Source organism: Lissotriton vulgaris, chromosome 9 (assembly GCF_964263255.1).
Source record: "Lissotriton vulgaris chromosome 9, aLisVul1.2, whole genome shotgun sequence".
Taxonomy (NCBI): domain Eukaryota; kingdom Metazoa; phylum Chordata; class Amphibia; order Caudata; family Salamandridae; genus Lissotriton; species Lissotriton vulgaris.
In genome coordinates this window covers 411918063-411936145 of record NC_141697.1, presented here as the reverse complement: position 1 = coordinate 411936145, position 18083 = coordinate 411918063, and the positions used below count along the sequence as shown (strand labels likewise).

General features: G+C 52.1%; 1 protein-coding gene across 1 annotated transcript in view; it reads right to left on the bottom strand.

Annotated features, from left to right (window-relative positions):
- DYNC1H1 (dynein cytoplasmic 1 heavy chain 1) overlaps nt 1-18083 on the bottom strand; it is a 1654074-nt gene that overhangs the window by 1320542 nt on the left and 315449 nt on the right. The window contains exons 32-33 of the mRNA XM_086937823.1: nt 13766-13978; nt 13236-13474 (exon numbers count right to left, since the gene is read on the bottom strand). Of these exons, the coding sequence (XP_086793949.1) occupies nt 13236-13474; nt 13766-13978 (452 nt within the window). The remainder of the gene's footprint in view (nt 1-13235; nt 13475-13765; nt 13979-18083) is intronic.

Genomic DNA, 18083 nt, shown 5'->3' with positions numbered 1-18083 from the left:
GCTGCAGCCCCTGGCAGCCCTGGGTACACCTATGCCCTGAGTTACAGGGTCTGATAAGGTGGCCCAGTACCAATTGGTAGATGCACCTAGGGTACATGAGGTAATTTAGAAAGAGAACAGCCAGGCTGTGGGTCTGATTGGCAGGCCCACAGCCAGAGAAAGTCGTAAACCAGTGAAACAAAAGCAAAAAAATCTGGGTGATCATAGGATTGCAGACCCTACTCTCCTACAGCGGTGTGTGTGTTTCCTCTTTCAGGAGCGGGCGGGGGGGCACTGCCAGCAACTTGCCAGGTCAGGTAGTGTTCAACACGTGCATCACCCTTTCTCTGCTTGCTATTGCGCTCCATGCTTCGGAAAGGTAAGAAAAAGAACGTGCATTTGAGTTTGAAATGTCCGATCCTGCAGCAGCACACTTCCAAAGCCCACACATGACAATAACCCGATTCAAGGCCCCATTCACCAGTTTTTAAAAAAATAGATAACACTCCAACAAAGTAAGGTTATAAAACTTTATTAACTATTAACTTTAACGAACGGAACAATAACTAAAAACATTTAAACATTTCTCAACACAAAAAGCAACAATGGTTAGAAGCTGTCTTTTGTGCGAATAGTCCCAAGGAAGCACAACGTGCAGAGTTCTGGACGGCACCCAGGTGATGTCGCCTGGGTGCCGCACTGGTTTAGGGATCCTACAATGCAGCACAGAAAAACAGCGTGGGGCGTCCCGGGTGGTGCGGGGGGAGGCCTCGTCAGTAGCCGTCTGTGTCCAGTGTCACATGGCTGACACAACATGTACGACAGGCACCCAGGTGATGTCCAGTAAACTGCCGCACTGGTTTTGGTATCCTACAATGCTGCTCCGAAAATTGGCGTGCGGCGGCCCGGTGGGGGGCGTGGGGGAGGCGGCGTGAACGGGCCTCCCCAGGTGGCGGCCATCTAGCTGAGTTGCGCCCGCTCTTGCGGCTACAGCGTCTCGCTCACCATGTTGTTGAGTTGCTCCCACTCTTGCAGTGCAGCGATAGGCGGCTGCCACATGGCTCTTAAAATGGCGGACGGCTCCTCGGTTTTGGGCCTGGTCCACTGAAATGGCCCTGGGACACTTTGGAACTCGGACGCTTGCCTGCTAGGGCTTGGGCTCCATTCTCGAAAAGCGTCCCCTCAGCCGTGAAGATTGTACAAAAGTCTTGGGGGCCCCCGACTCCCGCAGGCTTCCGGTGGGGAGCGGCTGCCATGATTGCTCGCGGAATGACCACGACGGAGCCACGAGATGGTGGTGCTCTCATGCTGACGCCAGCTTCAGTCTGAATGATCCAGAAACAAGGTGGGGCTTTCATCGTTTGGGAAAAAAAAATGTTCTAAACCAATGAAAAGTGTTATTTTTAGGTCATATGACCAAGCCTTCCATCTTTAGGAAACCAAAAGTAAAATGAACCAATGAAAAGTTTTAAAAACAAGTCACATGACCTGTTATGCGGCATAGGGCTACAAAAAGCGTAGAAAATACGTTGGCACGTGAGGCGGCGTCAGTAGCGGACCGATGTGCGAATAGGCCGAAGGCAGCACAACGGGCCGAGATCCGGATGGTACCGAGGTGGTGTCCAGCAAATTGCCGCACTGGTGTGGCCATCCTACAATGCTGCGCCGAAAGACGGCGTGTCCAGCTGAGTTGCGGTCACTGTTGCGGTACAGTGACTCGAACGCGCCGAGATCCGGATGGCACCGAGGTGGTGTCCAGCAAATTGCCGCACTGGTGTGGCCATCCTACAATGCTGCGCCGAAAGACGGCGTGTCCAGCTGAGTTGCGGTCACTGTTGCGGTACAGTGACTCGAACGCGCCGAGATCCGGATGGCACCGAGGTGGTGTCCAGCAAATTGCCGCACTGGTGTGGCCATCCTACAATGCTGCGCCGAAAGACGGCGTGTCCAGCTGAATTGCGGTCACTGTTGCGGTACAGTGACTCGAACGCGCCGAGATCCGGATGGCACCGAGGTGGTGTCCAGCAAATTGCCGTACTGGTGTGGCCATCCTACAATGCTGCGCCGAAAGACGGCGTGTCCAGCTGAGTTGCGGTCACTGTTGCGGTACAGTGAGTCGAACGCGCCGAGATCTGGATGGCCCCGATGTTGTGTCCAGCAAGTTGCCGCACTGGTGTGGCCATCCTACAATGCTGCGCCGAAAGTCGGCGTGGGGTGCCCCGTTGGCTTATGAGGTGATGTCAGTAGTGGACCGATGTGTGAATAGGTCGGAACCAGCACAAGGCGCCAAGATCCGAATGGCAAGTCCTGGATGTTGAGTGCCTCAGTTGAGAGTTCTGAGCAGTGCTTGTAAGACTGTCTGAAGCTTATTTGCACCTGCTGCAGCTTCACTAGGTCCGGCGGAACTTTTTTCCTTTTCCTTTCTGCTTCTTTTCCTACAATCCGTTTCATCTGAAGACACGACCAGGTCCCTGAATGTGTGCAGGGGGACGCTATTGATTGAATCAAAATGGCGGCTTGACACAAAGCTGACTCAAGCGTTACTGTTGGTGCTATACAGACAAAAATTGGTTTTCAGTTTGTACATTCTTCAGGTTTTTTTTTTCCATCCAAGTCTGATTGAGAGTTTGTAGAAAAATGGCTTCAGATTTTCCATATACTACTCTTCAACATTCTTCCTAAATGTAACAATGTGAAACTCACTAGGAGAACGGCTGTTTCTGTTTCCTTTCAAAATGCTGCCAACAATATTTTCTGAATGGAAGACACCATCTTGTAGCATAAAGGGCCGAAAGGGGTTCTGGTCTAGCCGATGGTTGGTGGAGACATTTTGACTATATCTTGGACCTGCCCGGCCTCGCCCAAAATGGCGCCGGTATAAATGGGACTCGTAACTCCTTGCCCGCAAATGTATATCTAGAAAATGTTATTGTAAGTGGCCCTGTTCTATTTTAATTACAAAATGTATGTCCACCGATTCCGCAACTGTTAGACACCTTAGTTGTTGCAACCTAATGGCCCGCTCGTTACGTTCCTCTACAGTGTAAATGTCTCCTCATCATATACGATTTCAGTTTGCTCCGTGGCCGGCCCACGTGGTTATAGGCCCGTATTTGTATACTGACATTTTCACAATAAAGGTTTTTAAAACAAAACACGGTAGTAGTATTTACATTGGTAAAGTTTTTACTTTTAGTCACTGTTTTCGAATCAGTAAAAGGCAAGTGAAATAAAGCAGTCCAATTACATGACGGATAAAAGGTATAATATGTAGGAACGCAGTAAAGATAAATGGTCAAGGGCAGTTGTGTTTTTCATGTCTGCAACATAAAGTGATCGATAAGAATCTGATAATCAGGCGTATCGGCGACTAAGACAGCAGGCCGAATCTCTTTTACTCAACGGCTCCGTCATGGAAGGAAGAAACGCCCTTTTTCTCGAAAAAGGAATATATTTTACTTGCAAGACAGTTGTAAATTTTCCGGGAAAGTACATTAGCCTGGAATATTATAACATATGTTTGAAAAAAAAATATTGTTCAAAAATAATAAAAAGCGTAATTTTTAGGTCATATGACCAAGCTTTTCATCATTAAATTAACAAACGTAAAATGAACCAATGAAAAGTTTTATTAACAAGTCACATGACCTGTTATGCTTACGTTACGCGCTGCGCGCCGCGCCTCGGATCACTTCCGGGTGCGCTAACGCGGCGTGTCATAAAACGCATTACGCGACAACGTAGGTCAAGAATATAGTCTAAATGTCTCCACCAACCAGCGTTCAGAACACAACCCCTTTCAGCAGTCCAAAAAGTTCTGTTAAATGACAACAGAGGGGACAGGCAACAAGAACCATCAGTCAAAGAGGGGAGGGCAAGTTCTTCTCTTCCGGGTCATGTTGGGGCGCTACCGGAACTGATCGAATTGGTAGTCTATAGTGTTTCTGGATGTTTCAGACTAAAGCTGGCGTCAGCATGAGACCACTACCATCTCGTAGCTCCGTCGTGGCCATTCCACGAGCAATCATGGCAGCCGCTCCCCACCAGAAGCCTGCGGGAGTCGGAGGCCCCCAAGACTTTTGTAGAATCTTCACGGCTGAGGGGACGCTTTTCGAGAATGGGACCCAAGCCCTATCAGGGAAGCGTCCGAGTTCCAAGGTGTCCCAGGGCCATTTTAGTGGACCAGGCCCAAAACCGAAGAGCCGGCCGCCATTTTGAGAGTCCTGTGGCAGCCGCCTATCGCTGCACCGCAAGAGCGGGCGCAACTCAACTACATGGTGAGCGAGACGCTGTAGTCGCAAGAGCGGGCGGTAAACAGCTGAATGGCGGAAGAGGCACAGTGTAGCAAAAGCGGGCGGAATGGCAACTAAAACGATAAAGGGGCGCCCCACTACAGCTTGTCTTCAGGTCAAACGGATTGTGGGACAAGGTCCAGAATTGAAGAGTCATCAAAAGGCAAAAAGTTCCGCCGGACCCCGGGAGCCGGCCGCCTATGTCGGGGGCGATCTCAGGCTACACCAGTGCTATAAGACTTGGGGAGGGTGTCGGAGCCAAGCGTCTTCTCAGAGTCCATGGCCATCACACCGCCCCTCAGGGGCCTCCGTCAAGCTGTTTAGGAAGGTAACATATCACATTGTTTTCTAATGCAGTCAGGTCCACAAACGACACTCACTTACTTTGAGAATAGTGAAGCTGCAGTAGGTGGAAATAAGCTTCAGACAGTGTTACAAGCACTGCTCAGAACTCTTAACTATGGCACCCAACATCCAGAACTTATGCTATTTGAGAATGGCAGTGACATCGAAGCATCTCAGGGACCAAAACCATTAACGTACTTTCACGTATGAAAATCTTACTTGGGGAGGGGGCAGGAGCGAAGCGCCCCCTCCCAGTCAGCGCCACCACACCGTATGTTGAAAATCTGAAGCCATCGTTCTACAAAGTCAACCAAACTTGGATTGAAAAATCTAGAAAAATGTACAAACTGAAAACCAGTTTTGGTCTGCATAGCATCAGTAGCAACGCTTGAGTCAGCTTTGTGTCAAGCCGCCATTTTGATTCAACAAAGCACAGGCATTGAAAAAGGCTGAAATTCAGAACTCTAAACTATGGCACCCAACATCCAGGAGCTTGCCATCCGGATCTTGGAGCCTTGTGCTGCTTTCGATCTATTCACACATCGGTCCACTACTGACATCATCTTATAAACCAACGTTATGTAAATAGTTTTTTAATAAAATGTTTTACCCTGTTTCTTTGCTGGTGTGTTGTCTATATTTTTAATATTTGCATAGGGTTTGTCGTTATTTTGTGCGGGATGGGTGATGGAGCCGAGCTGTCTTGCAGCCCTCATGGTGTGGAGCTCAGTTCATCTCACTATTTTCGTATTTCTCATGAAGGGTTGTTCCTAATATTTCTATTTTAGCGAGGTCAAAAAGAGATCCAATTAGTGGCCTACTGATTTTGCTCGATTACTTTTATTTTTTTACACGATTTTTCACTATCTGCAAAGACTAAACAGAGTATTGCGACTTTGTGCTTGTTTGTAAATAGAGAATGATCCAAAGAGAACCAATTCTAAAACAGTAAATGCTTGGACAACAATCAATCAAATGGAGAGACAAGGAGGCACGACGGATTACAACGGGGGTAAAGGCCTGCGTTAACTACCCTTCAGTTTCTGCAAAGAGAGAGTACTACTAAGACAAAAGAGGGGAGGGGGGGGGGGGGTGCAGCGTTCAAAGCACATCAGCGTGCATAAATACGAAAATGTTTTTATCTATCACGTACTTGACATTTTAAAGCTTTTCATATTTGCTATTAAAAAACCAATGAAATTCACAGAAAAAACCATAGGTTATAGTGGATATATAGTTAGGAATTTGCATTTACAAAACCTTGAAAATTCAATGAAAAAACCATTGGTTTTAGGCCATATATAGTTAGGAATTAGCATTTACAAAACCTTATTTTACTCGCATAAAACCATTGAAATTCCATATATAGTTAGAAGCGCTACCTATACATCGCGCACCCGCAATCCACTGCTGATGATGTCACATATTACATCATTCATGACATGGTCAGTGACATCACTGATGACATCACTGATGACATCTCAAATGACATCACTGATGACATCACTGATCACAACTCAAATGACATCACTGATGACATCTCAAATGACATCACTGATGACATCACTGATGACAACTCAAATGACATCACTGATGACATCTCATTTGTCATCACTGATCACATCACTCATGTGATAATACAATGAACCTCTTCAGACTCTAATGAACAAGTTACTTACCTTCGGTAACGATATATCTGTAAGAAACATTAGTTAGTGTTAGATTCCTTACCTTAGAATATCCCCAGGCGTCAGTCTGGATCCGGAAACTTTTGCGTAGCAGTACCCCTGCGCGTCGGTAGGCGTCGTCTGCAGGCGTCCCCTGCGGCTCCGCGTCCGTCGTCGGCGTCGTGCGCCGTGATGACGTCGCTGGAGTACATAGACGCCGCCTCCGCGCGCTGACGTCAGTTCTTTGCACACAGCTTTTCCGCGCCAGGAGACGCAGAGCCATGAGAGAACCAACACTGGTGCCATGTAAAAACTAGGGCCCTGAAAGGGATGACCTTAACCCTAGGTATCAGTTCGCAGAACGGGGAGGATGGGTGGGTTCGGTAAGGAATCTAACACTAACTAATGTTTCTTACAGATATATCGTTACCGAAGGTAAGTAACTTGTTCATCTGAAAGAAACACGTTAGTGTTAGATTCCTTACCTTAGAATACATACCCCAGCAATACCAACCCCGGTGGTGGGTCTGCGAACCAATACAAAACTACACCAGAAAGTCCTGGAGGACAGAACGGCCAAAGAAGCCATCCCTCCGGACTTGACTGTCCAGGCAGTAGTGCCTCGCAAAGGTGTGCAGCGAGGCCCACGTAGCCGCCTGGCAAATGTCCTGCAAGGGGACTCCCCGGCCCAGGGCAGTAGTAGCCGCCGTGGCCCGAGTGGAATGGGCCCTCAGCCCAACAGGAGGCTCCTTCCGAGCCAAAGAGTAGCACGCTTTGATGCAGAGGACGACCCATCGAGAGATGGTTCGTTTACAAACCGCCCGTCCCTTCTTCGCACCCACGTAGCCAACAAACAGTTGGTCATCCACCCGGAACTGGCGTGTGCGATCCATGTAAAATGAAAGCGCACGTTTTGGGTCCAGACGATGGAGCCGCTCTTCATCCTTTGAAGGATGCGGAGGCGGGAAGAAGGAAGGGAGGGTGATGGACTGCCCGATGTGAAAGGCCGAAACAACCTTGGGCAGGAAAGAAGGTCTAGTCCTCAGAACCACCTTGTCAGGATGAATGGACAGGAAAGGAGGTTGGACAGAAAGAGCCTGGAGCTCACTCACCCTCCTGGCAGAGGTGATGGCAACCAGGAAAGCCGTCTTTAAAGTCAGGAGACGGAGAGGGCAAGAATGAAGGGGCTCAAAGGGAGCACACATCAGGAAAGTTAGAACCAGGTTCAAATCCCACTGAGGCATCACAAACGGAACAGGTGGAAACATGTGAGTGATGCCTTTCAAGAATCGAGTTACAATCGGGGATTTGAACAAAGAAGGCTGATCAGGAAGCCTCAAAAAGGCTGAAAGGGCAGAAAGGTAGCCCTTGATAGTGCCCAGAGCAGAGCCCTGCTGGGCAAGAGAAAGAAGAAACAGAAGAACCTCCGAAAGAGGGGCAGAAAGAGGATCCACAGCCTTTGCTGTGCACCATGCCACAAATCTGTTCCACCGACAGGCGTATACCGACTTAGTGGAGGGACGCCTGGCTGCCAGAATAACATCACAGACTTCAGGAGGCAAGTCAAATGGCCTCAACTGCCGCCGCTCAATCTCCAAGCATGGAGGTGGAGACTGGACAGGTTCGGGTGGAGGACCGTCCCCTGCTGCTGCGACAGAAGGTCCTCCTGAAGGGGCAGGCGGATCGGGGGACCGACTGACATGCTGAGTAGCTCGGGATACCAGTACCTTCGAGCCCAGTCCGGAGCCACAAGGATAACTTGGGCCCGGTCGCGCCTGATCTTCTTCAGCACTCTGGGCAGAAGTGGTATAGGCGGAAAGGCGTATAACAGACCGCAACTCCACTCGCGCCGAAAGGCGTCGCCGTGCGAGTGCCGTCTTGGAAACTCCAACGCGCAGAACTGATGACATTGCGCGTTCTCTTCTGTGGCGAATAGATCTAACCAAGGCTCTCCCCATTGCAGAAAGATGCCTTGCGCCACGTCCGAGTTCAGACGCCATTCGTGATCCATCGAGCACCGACGGCTGAGTTCGTCCGCCCTGGCGTTCAGAGAACCCGCCAGGTGTTGAACCGTCAGAGTCACGCCCTGACGTTCCAGCCATTGCCAGAGGCGCAGAGCCTCCTGGCAAAGGGTCCACGACCCCACTCCGCCCTGTTTGTTGCAGTACCACATGGCGGTGGTGTTGTCGGTGAACACCTGCACTACACTCCCGTTGACAAAGGGGAGGAATGCCTTCAGTGCCAGACGAATCGCCCGCAGCTCCAACAGATTGATATGGAGCCGGGACTCCGCCGGAGACCAGATGCCTCTGATCTCTGCCTCTCCCAAGTGGCCACCCCAGCCCTGGAGGGACGCGTCCGTCACGACAACGTGCTCCGGTTGGGGAAGGGAGAGGGACTTGCCCCTGACCCAATCGCGGTCCGTAAGCCACCACTGCAGTTGTCTCGCAGTGCCCTCCGAGATCAAGACGTGGTCGGACAAGTTGCCCCGATGCTGGGCCCACTGAAACTTCAGGTCCCACTGCAGAGCCCGCATCCGCCACCTGGCGTGATGCACCAGAAGGATGCAGGAAGCCATCAGTCCCAGCAGCCGCAGCGTCAACCTGACCGAGACTCGGGATAGCGGCTGAAAGATGGGAATCAAAGCCTGAATATCCCGAACCCGCCGTTCCGGAGGATAAACCCGAAACTGCGCCGAGTCCAGAACCGCTCCGATGAAAAGGAGCTTTTGAGAGGGACACAGGTGTGATTTCGGCACGTTGATGGAGAACCCCAGGTCGTGCAAGAGGTCTGCCGTCATCTGAAGGTGGTGGACGACTGTCTGGGGCGAGCCCGCCTTCAACAACCAGTCGTCTAGGTAGGGGAAGACTGAAACCCCCAACCTGCGCAGATGGGCTGCGACCACCGCCATCACCTTTGTGAACACCCGTGGGGCGCTGGTAAGGCCGAAGGGGAGCACGATAAACTGAAAGTGCTCCTGGCCTACCGTGAACCGCAGGTAACGCCGGTGGGCCGGCAGGACGGGGATGTGAAAATAGGCGTCCTGCAAGTCCAACGCTACCATCCAGTCTTGCGGGTCTAGAGCAGCCAAGACCTGAGCTAACGTCAACATCTTGAACTTCTCCTTCCGGAGGAAGCCGTTGACGTTCCTTAGATCCAAGATAGGACGTAGGCCCCCCTTGTCCTTCTTGGGCACCAGAAAGTAGTGGGAATAACAACCACGCCCTACTTCTGGCCCAGGAACGCGCTCGATGGCCCCCTTGGCCAAGAGGGCCGTAACTTCCCCCTGCAGAAGTGTCAAGTGGTCCCCCGACACACGGTGGTTCTGCGGTGGCATGGCTGGAGGAGAGGTCTCGAAGGGGAGGGAGTAGCCCCTTCGGACAATTTGCAGCACCCACCTGTCCGAAGTGATCGTGCGCCAGTGAGCGTGGTGATGGCGAACCCTGCCACCCACTGGCGTCACATGGGGCCGAAAGCACGGACTAGGAGGATTTTGGGGTAGATGCTGCGGGGGAAGGTGTGGTCTGACCCCGCCGTTGTCCCCGACCGCCACCACGGCGGTTTCCACGGCCGCCACCGCGTTGGAAGGATTGTTGCGGCGCGTGGCTGGCAGCACGTGTGGGGGCGCCCCTTCCTTGGCCACGAAAGGGACGAAACGAACCCGGTTGCTGACGCTGGGTCGAGAGACCCAAGGACTTGGCCGTGACCCTGGAGTCCTTGAAGCGTTCCAGCGCGTGGTCCGCTTTGTCACCGAACAGGTGACAGCCATCAAACGGCATGTCCATCAGTGTATTTTGGACATCAGCCGAAAAATTGGCGGATCTCAGCCAGGCGTGACGACGAATCGCCACCGTCGTAGACATAGCCCTGCCCAGCGAGTCGGTCGTATCAAGACCACACCGAATGGAATATTTCGCTGCATCCCGGCCCTCAGCTACAGCTTGACCGAGCTTTGCCCGCACCTCCATGGGGCATTCTGGCAGCAGCTCCGCGACCGTATCCCACACAGAGTGGGTGTAGCGGCCCAAGAGGCAGGCGGTGTTGCAAGACCGCAGGCCCAAACTAATGGACGAGAAGACCTTTTTGCCAAACTGGTCATACCTCTTGGATTCCCGGTCGGGCGGGGCCGACGGGAATGCGGACTGGGAGGTCGAGGCCTGGATCACCAGACTCTCAGGAGTGGGGTGGGTAGACAGGTACTTGGGGTCGTCCGGACAAGGACGGTGGCGCCTGGCCACGTTCCGATCAACAGGCGCACCTGAAGCGGGCCTGGACCACGTGCCCAACAGAACGTCAGACAAGGCTTCATTAAACGGCAGCAGAGGCTCCAAAGGGCATGACTGCGGTTTGAAGACCTCGGTGAGGATGTTAGGCCTCACGGCCGCGACGGGGAGCTCAAGGTTTAAGGCCTTGGCAGCCCTCATCAGCACCACAGAATAGGCAGCTCCCTCCACCGATGCCACGGTTGGAGGAGAGATCAAACCAGGGTTAGGGGAGTCGTCCAAACCACTGGCATCCCCCAAGTCACCTGTCCAGTCCGGGTCATACTGGCACTCGCGAGCCAGAGGGTCCTCGGACCCCTCCCAACCTTCACCGTACTCCTCATCCTCTCCGTATTCGGAGTCAATGATGAAGACCGGCTCCTCGGGGTTCATGGGCCCCATCGGCGCCGGGACCGGCGTCGATCGACGCCCGTCCGGCGCCGCGTCCGGCGTCGGAGAAGGTAAGGGGACGGCGCCGCCCGGAGCCGGCGCCGGAACCCCACCGCCGGCCGGAACCGGCAGCGGAGAACCGGCGCCGCGCGGGGGCGGCGTCGGGGGTAACCCCGATGGCAACGGCGCCGGGGAGGCCGGAAGACCAGCCGGCGCCGATCCCGAAGGCCCCTGCGGCGCCGGGGTCGGAGCCGTCGGCGGCGCCGAGGCAGGGACACCCGAACCGCCAGGGCCCCCAGACGGTAGCACTGGGCCCGAAGGCGCCGTAGGCCCCGTCGGAGAAGCGAGCGCCCTCATGGCCATGAGGAACGCCTCGATCTCCTCAGGCGTCGCGCCATGCCCAGGGACCGGAGGGTATGAGGCAGGCCGCGCCGGCGACTCTCGCGGAGCCGCGGGGATGGGGTCACCCGAGCCCCCGGCCGCATCGCGCGAGCGTCGGGGGGAGTCGGGGGTACGATGACGACGCCCCGACTTCTTGTGTTTCTTACCTGACGAGGATGACGAGTGGCGTCGACTTCCGGAGCGCCCGGCGCGGCTCCGCGACCGCTCCCTCGAACGCTCTCTCGACCTCCGGCCGGACCGGGACCGCTCCCGGTCCCGACGTGGGGCCGACACCCGGAGCTCCAGCAGCTTGCGGGACCGCTCCCGTCTAGCCTTGTTGGTAAGGGCCCGGCAGTCGACGCAGGATTCCACGTCGTGGTCGGGGCCCAGACACCGGAGGCAGAGGCGGTGATGGTCTGTGACCGACATCGTGCGCTCACAGCCATCGCAATTCTTAAATCCTGGCATCCTATCAGGCACAATAGTAGAAAAAGACAATCGAAAAAACTTGGTCAAAGACCGGAGTACTGCTCTTCAGATCTGCGTCCACTGGCGCGGAAAAAAGAAGAACTGACGTCAGCGCGCGGAGGCGGCGTCTATGTACTCCAGCGACGTCATCACGGCGCACGACGCCGACGACGGACGCGGAGCCGCAGGGGACGCCTGCAGACGACGCCTACCGACGCGCAGGGGTACTGCTACGCAAAAGTTTCCGGATCCAGACTGACGCCTGGGGATATTCTAAGGTAAGGAATCTAACACTAACGTGTTTCTTTCAGATATAACCTTACATACACTCAGTATAAACAGACACTCACAGACTGTCACTCATCCATGGAGTTACTCACATACCTAGTCAGTCATGCAAAGAATCAATCACACCTCCATTTCCTCAACTATACAGTTATACACATCTTACTTATTCAAACATATAATAACACATATTTACTCTCTTATATAATCCCTGATACAAGCTCACAGTGATCGATACAGCCACTCACACATTCACTGGCTCTTATGTTCAGTTATTTATATATCTCAACTCTCACATGTATTGTGTTTTACATACGTACTTACTTGCACATGTAGCAATGAGAAATCCATTCACTCACCAACACACCCATGCACAGTCAACCGCCCATATAGCTGTTTCCACATGCACTCTTGAACTCATACTCCTAGTGAATCAACTGCTTACACATCTATGCACAGAGTCACGCACCTCCCAGCCACCCACACACACACTCAGCCTCCCATTCAAATACTTGGGCAACCAATCAATAACCCATATGGCCACTCTTATAGCTACTGATCAACACATGCAGCAGCTTACACAACAACAAACATACTGATGCACAAATTAAGACAGTTTAGTCACTAACCCATGCACTCAGTGAGACACATTTAATCACTCTTTCATACAGTCAGTCATGCACCTACTAAATTCTTCATCCAGACACTTATACATCCACTCATTCTTCAATATGTAAAACATATTTAAACTTTACAGACACATACAATCACTGGATGTTGTGATCAGTGATGTCATCAGTGATGTCATTTCAGATGTCATCAGTGATGTCATCAGTGATGTCATCAGTGATGTCACTGACCATGTCATGAATGATGTAATATGTGACATCATCAGCAGTGGATTGCGGGTGCGCGATATATAGTTAGCGCTTCTAACTATATATGGAATTTCAATGGTTTTATGCGAGTAAAATAAGGTTTTGTAAATGCTAATTCCTAACTATATATGGCCTAAAACCAATGGTTTTTTCATTGAATATATATATATATATATATATATATATATATATATATATATATATCTGAAACAAGCTTTAGAAGTTGACAGCAGCAACCACGTTTACGGTTTGTGTACGAATAAATGCACTAGGATACAGTCCGCTTACTTCCTCAGAACATGAGTAAATAATCCGTCGGTCCATTCTCTGGTGTTTGGATCAAGCGTCCCGTAAAGATGGTCTTTGCTTATGGCCTTTGGATCAATGATGTGTGCTACACCCTCAACTCCCTCGAGGCGCTCCAGGGCTTTGAGGAGCACTCTCCAGGCCATGGTTTTCCCGCTTCCTGAAGGCCCCACCATCATCAACCCATGATTGATCTGTGCGATCTGATAAAGTTGAAGAACCTGCAAAACAAAAGGATGCAAATGCATTTAGACCGAATTTCCTATCAACATGTAAGAAACTAAAAAGCCATAGCAAGAATACGAAAAAGTGGAACTATATTAGTTTACATTTTGCTTAGCACCAATCAGGACTCTTAACAGTAGTTTTGAAGGAGTGATTATATACTGTAAAAATGGGCAGCACAGTAAAACATTAAAAAAAGTATACTTTTTTGAATAGAGAAAAGAACAATGGAAAATAAGTAAGACTAGAGGTACGCTTGACTGCAGCTAAGTGTACACAATACTTACTTTTTCAACCCACATTCCACCAACTTCCTCTCCATCACCATATGTGAGATACATTTCTTGACAAACTTTCTTTAGTTCTTCTCGCAAAGCAGTCATTTCGCCACGATGATATTGCACTCCTGGAAATACATCGGATAGGAGACTGAAAAGTAGAGGGATGTCCTCTGCAACCAATTTTGGTACCATAGTTTCACAGACACTCTGGATCAAGATCTAAAGTTAAAAAAAGTTAAAGTTGATAATTTAAATATACAATTAAATATCTAAAATTAAAATACATTAAAACAGAAACAATAAGGATTTGCATTTATAATTTTCATTCAATCGCTATCCTAGACCATTCGTGAAAGTTACATGTGAAGAACTATTAAATGCAATCATTCTGTAGAATCTAAAGGTAAGCTAGTTTTTGTAAACACAGTTTAAGTTCTCATACAATTTCCTACTCCAAAAAGAAAATTTTCACAGAAAAGCAGTCAATGCAATCCTAAAGGAGGAAATTAGGTTATCGGTTTAGAGGGACGTACTTGGTTGTGGGAATTAGGTTTCAGAGGTTAGAGCCAGGGTTCCCCCAGTGTCAAGGATGCACTGAAAGAACACCCTCAGAGGCACTAGGGCGGCCGGGTGCTGAGGCCAAATGTTATCCAATGGGGTTAGGGGGCCACTGTTTGGTGGTTGCTCACGGCATGCCACTTGGATGTGGGAGCAACACTGCAAGGGTTTAGCTGAGGGCAAAGGGGGATCTGGGGCGGCTGGGTGCAGGGTTCTGGATCAACTTTGGGAGCCCTGTTGACTTCGAAAAGGGGAAGCTCTGGTCAGAACAAACACTACAGGCTCGGGCACGAAGATCTTCTGGAGGCAACCACCGGTTGAAGAGGTAAAGAACAAGTTACTTACCTTCGGTAACGATATATCTGTAAGAAACATTAGTTAGTGTTAGATTCCTTACCTTAGAATATCCCCAGGCGTCAGTCTGGATCCGGAAACTTTTGCGTAGCAGTACCCCTGCGCGTCGGTAGGCGTCGTCTGCAGGCGTCCCCTGCGGCTCCGCGTCCGTCGTCGGCGTCGTGCGCCGTGATGACGTCGCTGGAGTATATAGACGCCGCCTCCGCGCGCTGACGTCAGTTCTTCGCACACAGCTTTTCCGCGCCAGGAGACGCAGAGCCATGAGAGAACCAACACTGGTGCCATGTAAAACTAGGGCCCTGAAAGGGATGTCCTTAACCCTAGGTATCAGTTCGCAGAACGGGGAGGATGGGTGGGTTCGGTAAGGAATCTAACACTAACTAATGTTTCTTACAGATATATCGTTACCGAAGATAAGTAACTTGTTCATCTGAAAGAAACACGTTAGTGTTAGATTCCTTACCTTAGAATACATACCCCAGCAATACCAACCCCGGTGGTGGGTCTGCGAACCAATACAAAACTACACCAGAAAGTCCTGGAGGACAGAACGGCCAAAGAAGCCATCCCTCCGGACTTGACTGTCCAGGCAGTAGTGCCTCGCAAATGTGTGCAGCGAGGCCCACGTAGCCGCCTGGCAAATGTCCTGCAAGGGGACTCCCCGGCCCAGGGAAGTGGTAGCCGCCGTGGCCCGAGTGGAATGGGCCCTCAGCCCAACAGGAGGCTCCTTCCGAGCCAAAGAGTAGCACGCTTTGATGCAGAGAACGACCCATCGAGAGATGGTCCGTTTACAGACCGCCCGTCCCTTCTTCGCACCCACGTAGCCAACAAACAGTTGGTCATCCACCCGGAACTGGCGTGTGCGATCCATGTAAAATGAAAGCACACGTTTTGGGTCCAGACGGTGGAGCCGCTCTTCATTCTTCGAAGGATGCGGAGGCGGGAAGAAGGAAGGGAGGGTGATGGACTGCCCGATGTGAAAGGACGAAACAACCTTGGGCAGGAAAGAAGGTCTAGTCCTCAGAACCACCTTGTCAGGATGGATGGACAGGAAAGGAGGTTGGACAGAAAGAGCCTGGAGCTCACTCACTCTCCTGGCAGAGGTGATGGCAACCAGGAAAGCCGTCTTTAAAGTCAGGAGACGGAGAGGACAAGAATGAAGGGGCTCAAAGGGAGCACACATCAGGAAAGTTAGAACCAGGTTCAAATCCCACTGAGGCATCACAAACGGAACAGGTGGAAACATGTGAGTGATGCCTTTCAAGAATCGAGTTACAATCGGGGATTTGAACAAAGAAGGCTGATCAGGAAGCCTCAAAAAGGCTGAAAGGGCAGAAAGGTAGCCCTTGATAGTGCCCAGAGCAGAGCCCTGCTGGGCAAGAGAAAGAAGAAACAGAAGAACCTCCGAAAGAGGGGCAGAAAGAGGATCCACAGCCTTTGCTGTGCACCATGCCACAAATCTGTTCCACCGACAGGCGTATACCGACTTAGTGGAGGGACGCCTGGCTGCCAGAATAACATCACAGACTTCAGGAGGCAAGTCAAATGGCCTCAACTGCCGCCGCTCAATCTCCAAGCATGGAGGTGGAGACTGGACAGGTTCGGGTGGAGGACCGTCCCCTGCTGCTGCGACAGAAGGTCCTCCTGAAGGGGCAGGCGGATCGGGGGACCAACTGACATGCTGAGTAGCTCGGGATACCAGTACCTTCGAGCCCAGTCCGGAGCCACAAGGATAACTTGGGCCCGGTCGCGCCTGATCTTCTTCAGCACTCTGGGCAGAAGTGGTATAGGCGGAAAGGCGTATAACAGACCGCAACTCCACTCGCGCCGAAAGGCGTCGCCGTGCGAGTGCCGTCTTGGAAACTCCAACGCGCAGAACTGATGACATTGCGCGTTCTCTTCTGTGGCGAATAGATCTAACCAAGGCTCTCCCCATCGCAAAAAGACGCCTTGCGCCACGTCCGAGTTCAGACGCCATTCGTGATCCATCGAGCACCGACGGCTGAGTTCGTCCGCCCTGGCGTTCAGGGAACCTGCCAGGTGTTGAACCGTCAGAGTCACGCCCTGACGTTCCAGCCATTGCGAGAGGCGCAGAGCCTCCTGGCAAAGGGTCCACGACCCCACTCCGCCCTGTTTGTTGCAGTACCACATGGCGGTGGTGTTGTCGGTGAACACCTGCACTACACTCCCGTTGACAAAGGGGAGGAATGCCTTCAGTGCCAGACGAATCGCCCGCAGCTCCAACAGGTTGATATGGAGCCGGGACTCCGCCGGAGACCAGATGCCTCTGATCTCCGCCTCTCCCAAGTGGCCACCCCAGCCCTGGAGGGACACGTCCGTCACGACAACGTGCTCCGGTTGGGGAAGGGAGAGGGATCTGCCTCTGACCCAATCGCGGTCCGTAAGCCACCACTGCAGTTGTCTCGCAGTGCCCTCCGAGATCAAGACGTGGTCGGACAAGTTGCCCTGATGATGGGCCCCCTGAAACTTCAGGTCCCACTGCAGAGCCCGCATCCGCCACCGGGCGTGATGCACCAGAAGGATGCAGGAAGCCATCAGTCCCAGCAGCCGCAGCGTCAACCTGACCGAAACCCGGGATAGCGGCTGAAAGATGGGAATCAAAGCCTGAATATCCCGAACCCGCCGTTCCGGAGGATAAACCCGAAACTGCGCCGAGTCCAGAACCGCTCCGATGAAAAGGAGCTTTTGAGAGGGACACAGGTGTGATTTCGGCACATTGATGGAGAACCCCAGGTCGTGCAAGAGGTCTGCCGTCATCTGAAGGTGGTGGACGACTGTCTGGGGCGAGCCCGCCTTCAACAACCAGTCGTCTAGGTAGGGGAAGACTGAAACCCCCAACCTGCGCAGATGGGCTGCGACCACCGCCATCACCTTTGTAAACACCCGTGGGGCGCTAGTAAGGCCGAAGGGAAGCACGATAAACTGAAAGTGCTCCTGGCCTACCGTGAACCGCAGGTAACGCCGGTGGGCCGGCAGGACGGGGATGTGAAAATAGGCATCCTGCAAGTCCAACGCTACCATCCAGTCTTGCGGGTCTAGAGCAGCCAAGACCTGAGCTAATGTCAACATCTTGAACTTCTCCTTCCGGAGGAAGCCGTTGACGTTCCTTAGATCCAAGATAGGACGTAGGCCCCCCTTGTCCTTCTTTGGTACCAGAAAGTAGTGGGAATAACAACCACGCCCTACTTCTGGCCCAGGAACGCGCTCGATGGCCCCCTTGGCCAAGAGGGCCGTAACTTCCTCCTGCAGAAGTGTCAAGTGGTCCCCCGACACACGGTGGTTCTGCGGTGGCATGGCTGGAGGAGTGGTCTCGAAGGGGAGGGAGTAGCCCCTTCGGACGATTTGCAGCACCCACCTGTCCGAAGTGATCGTGCGCCAGTGAGCGTGGTGA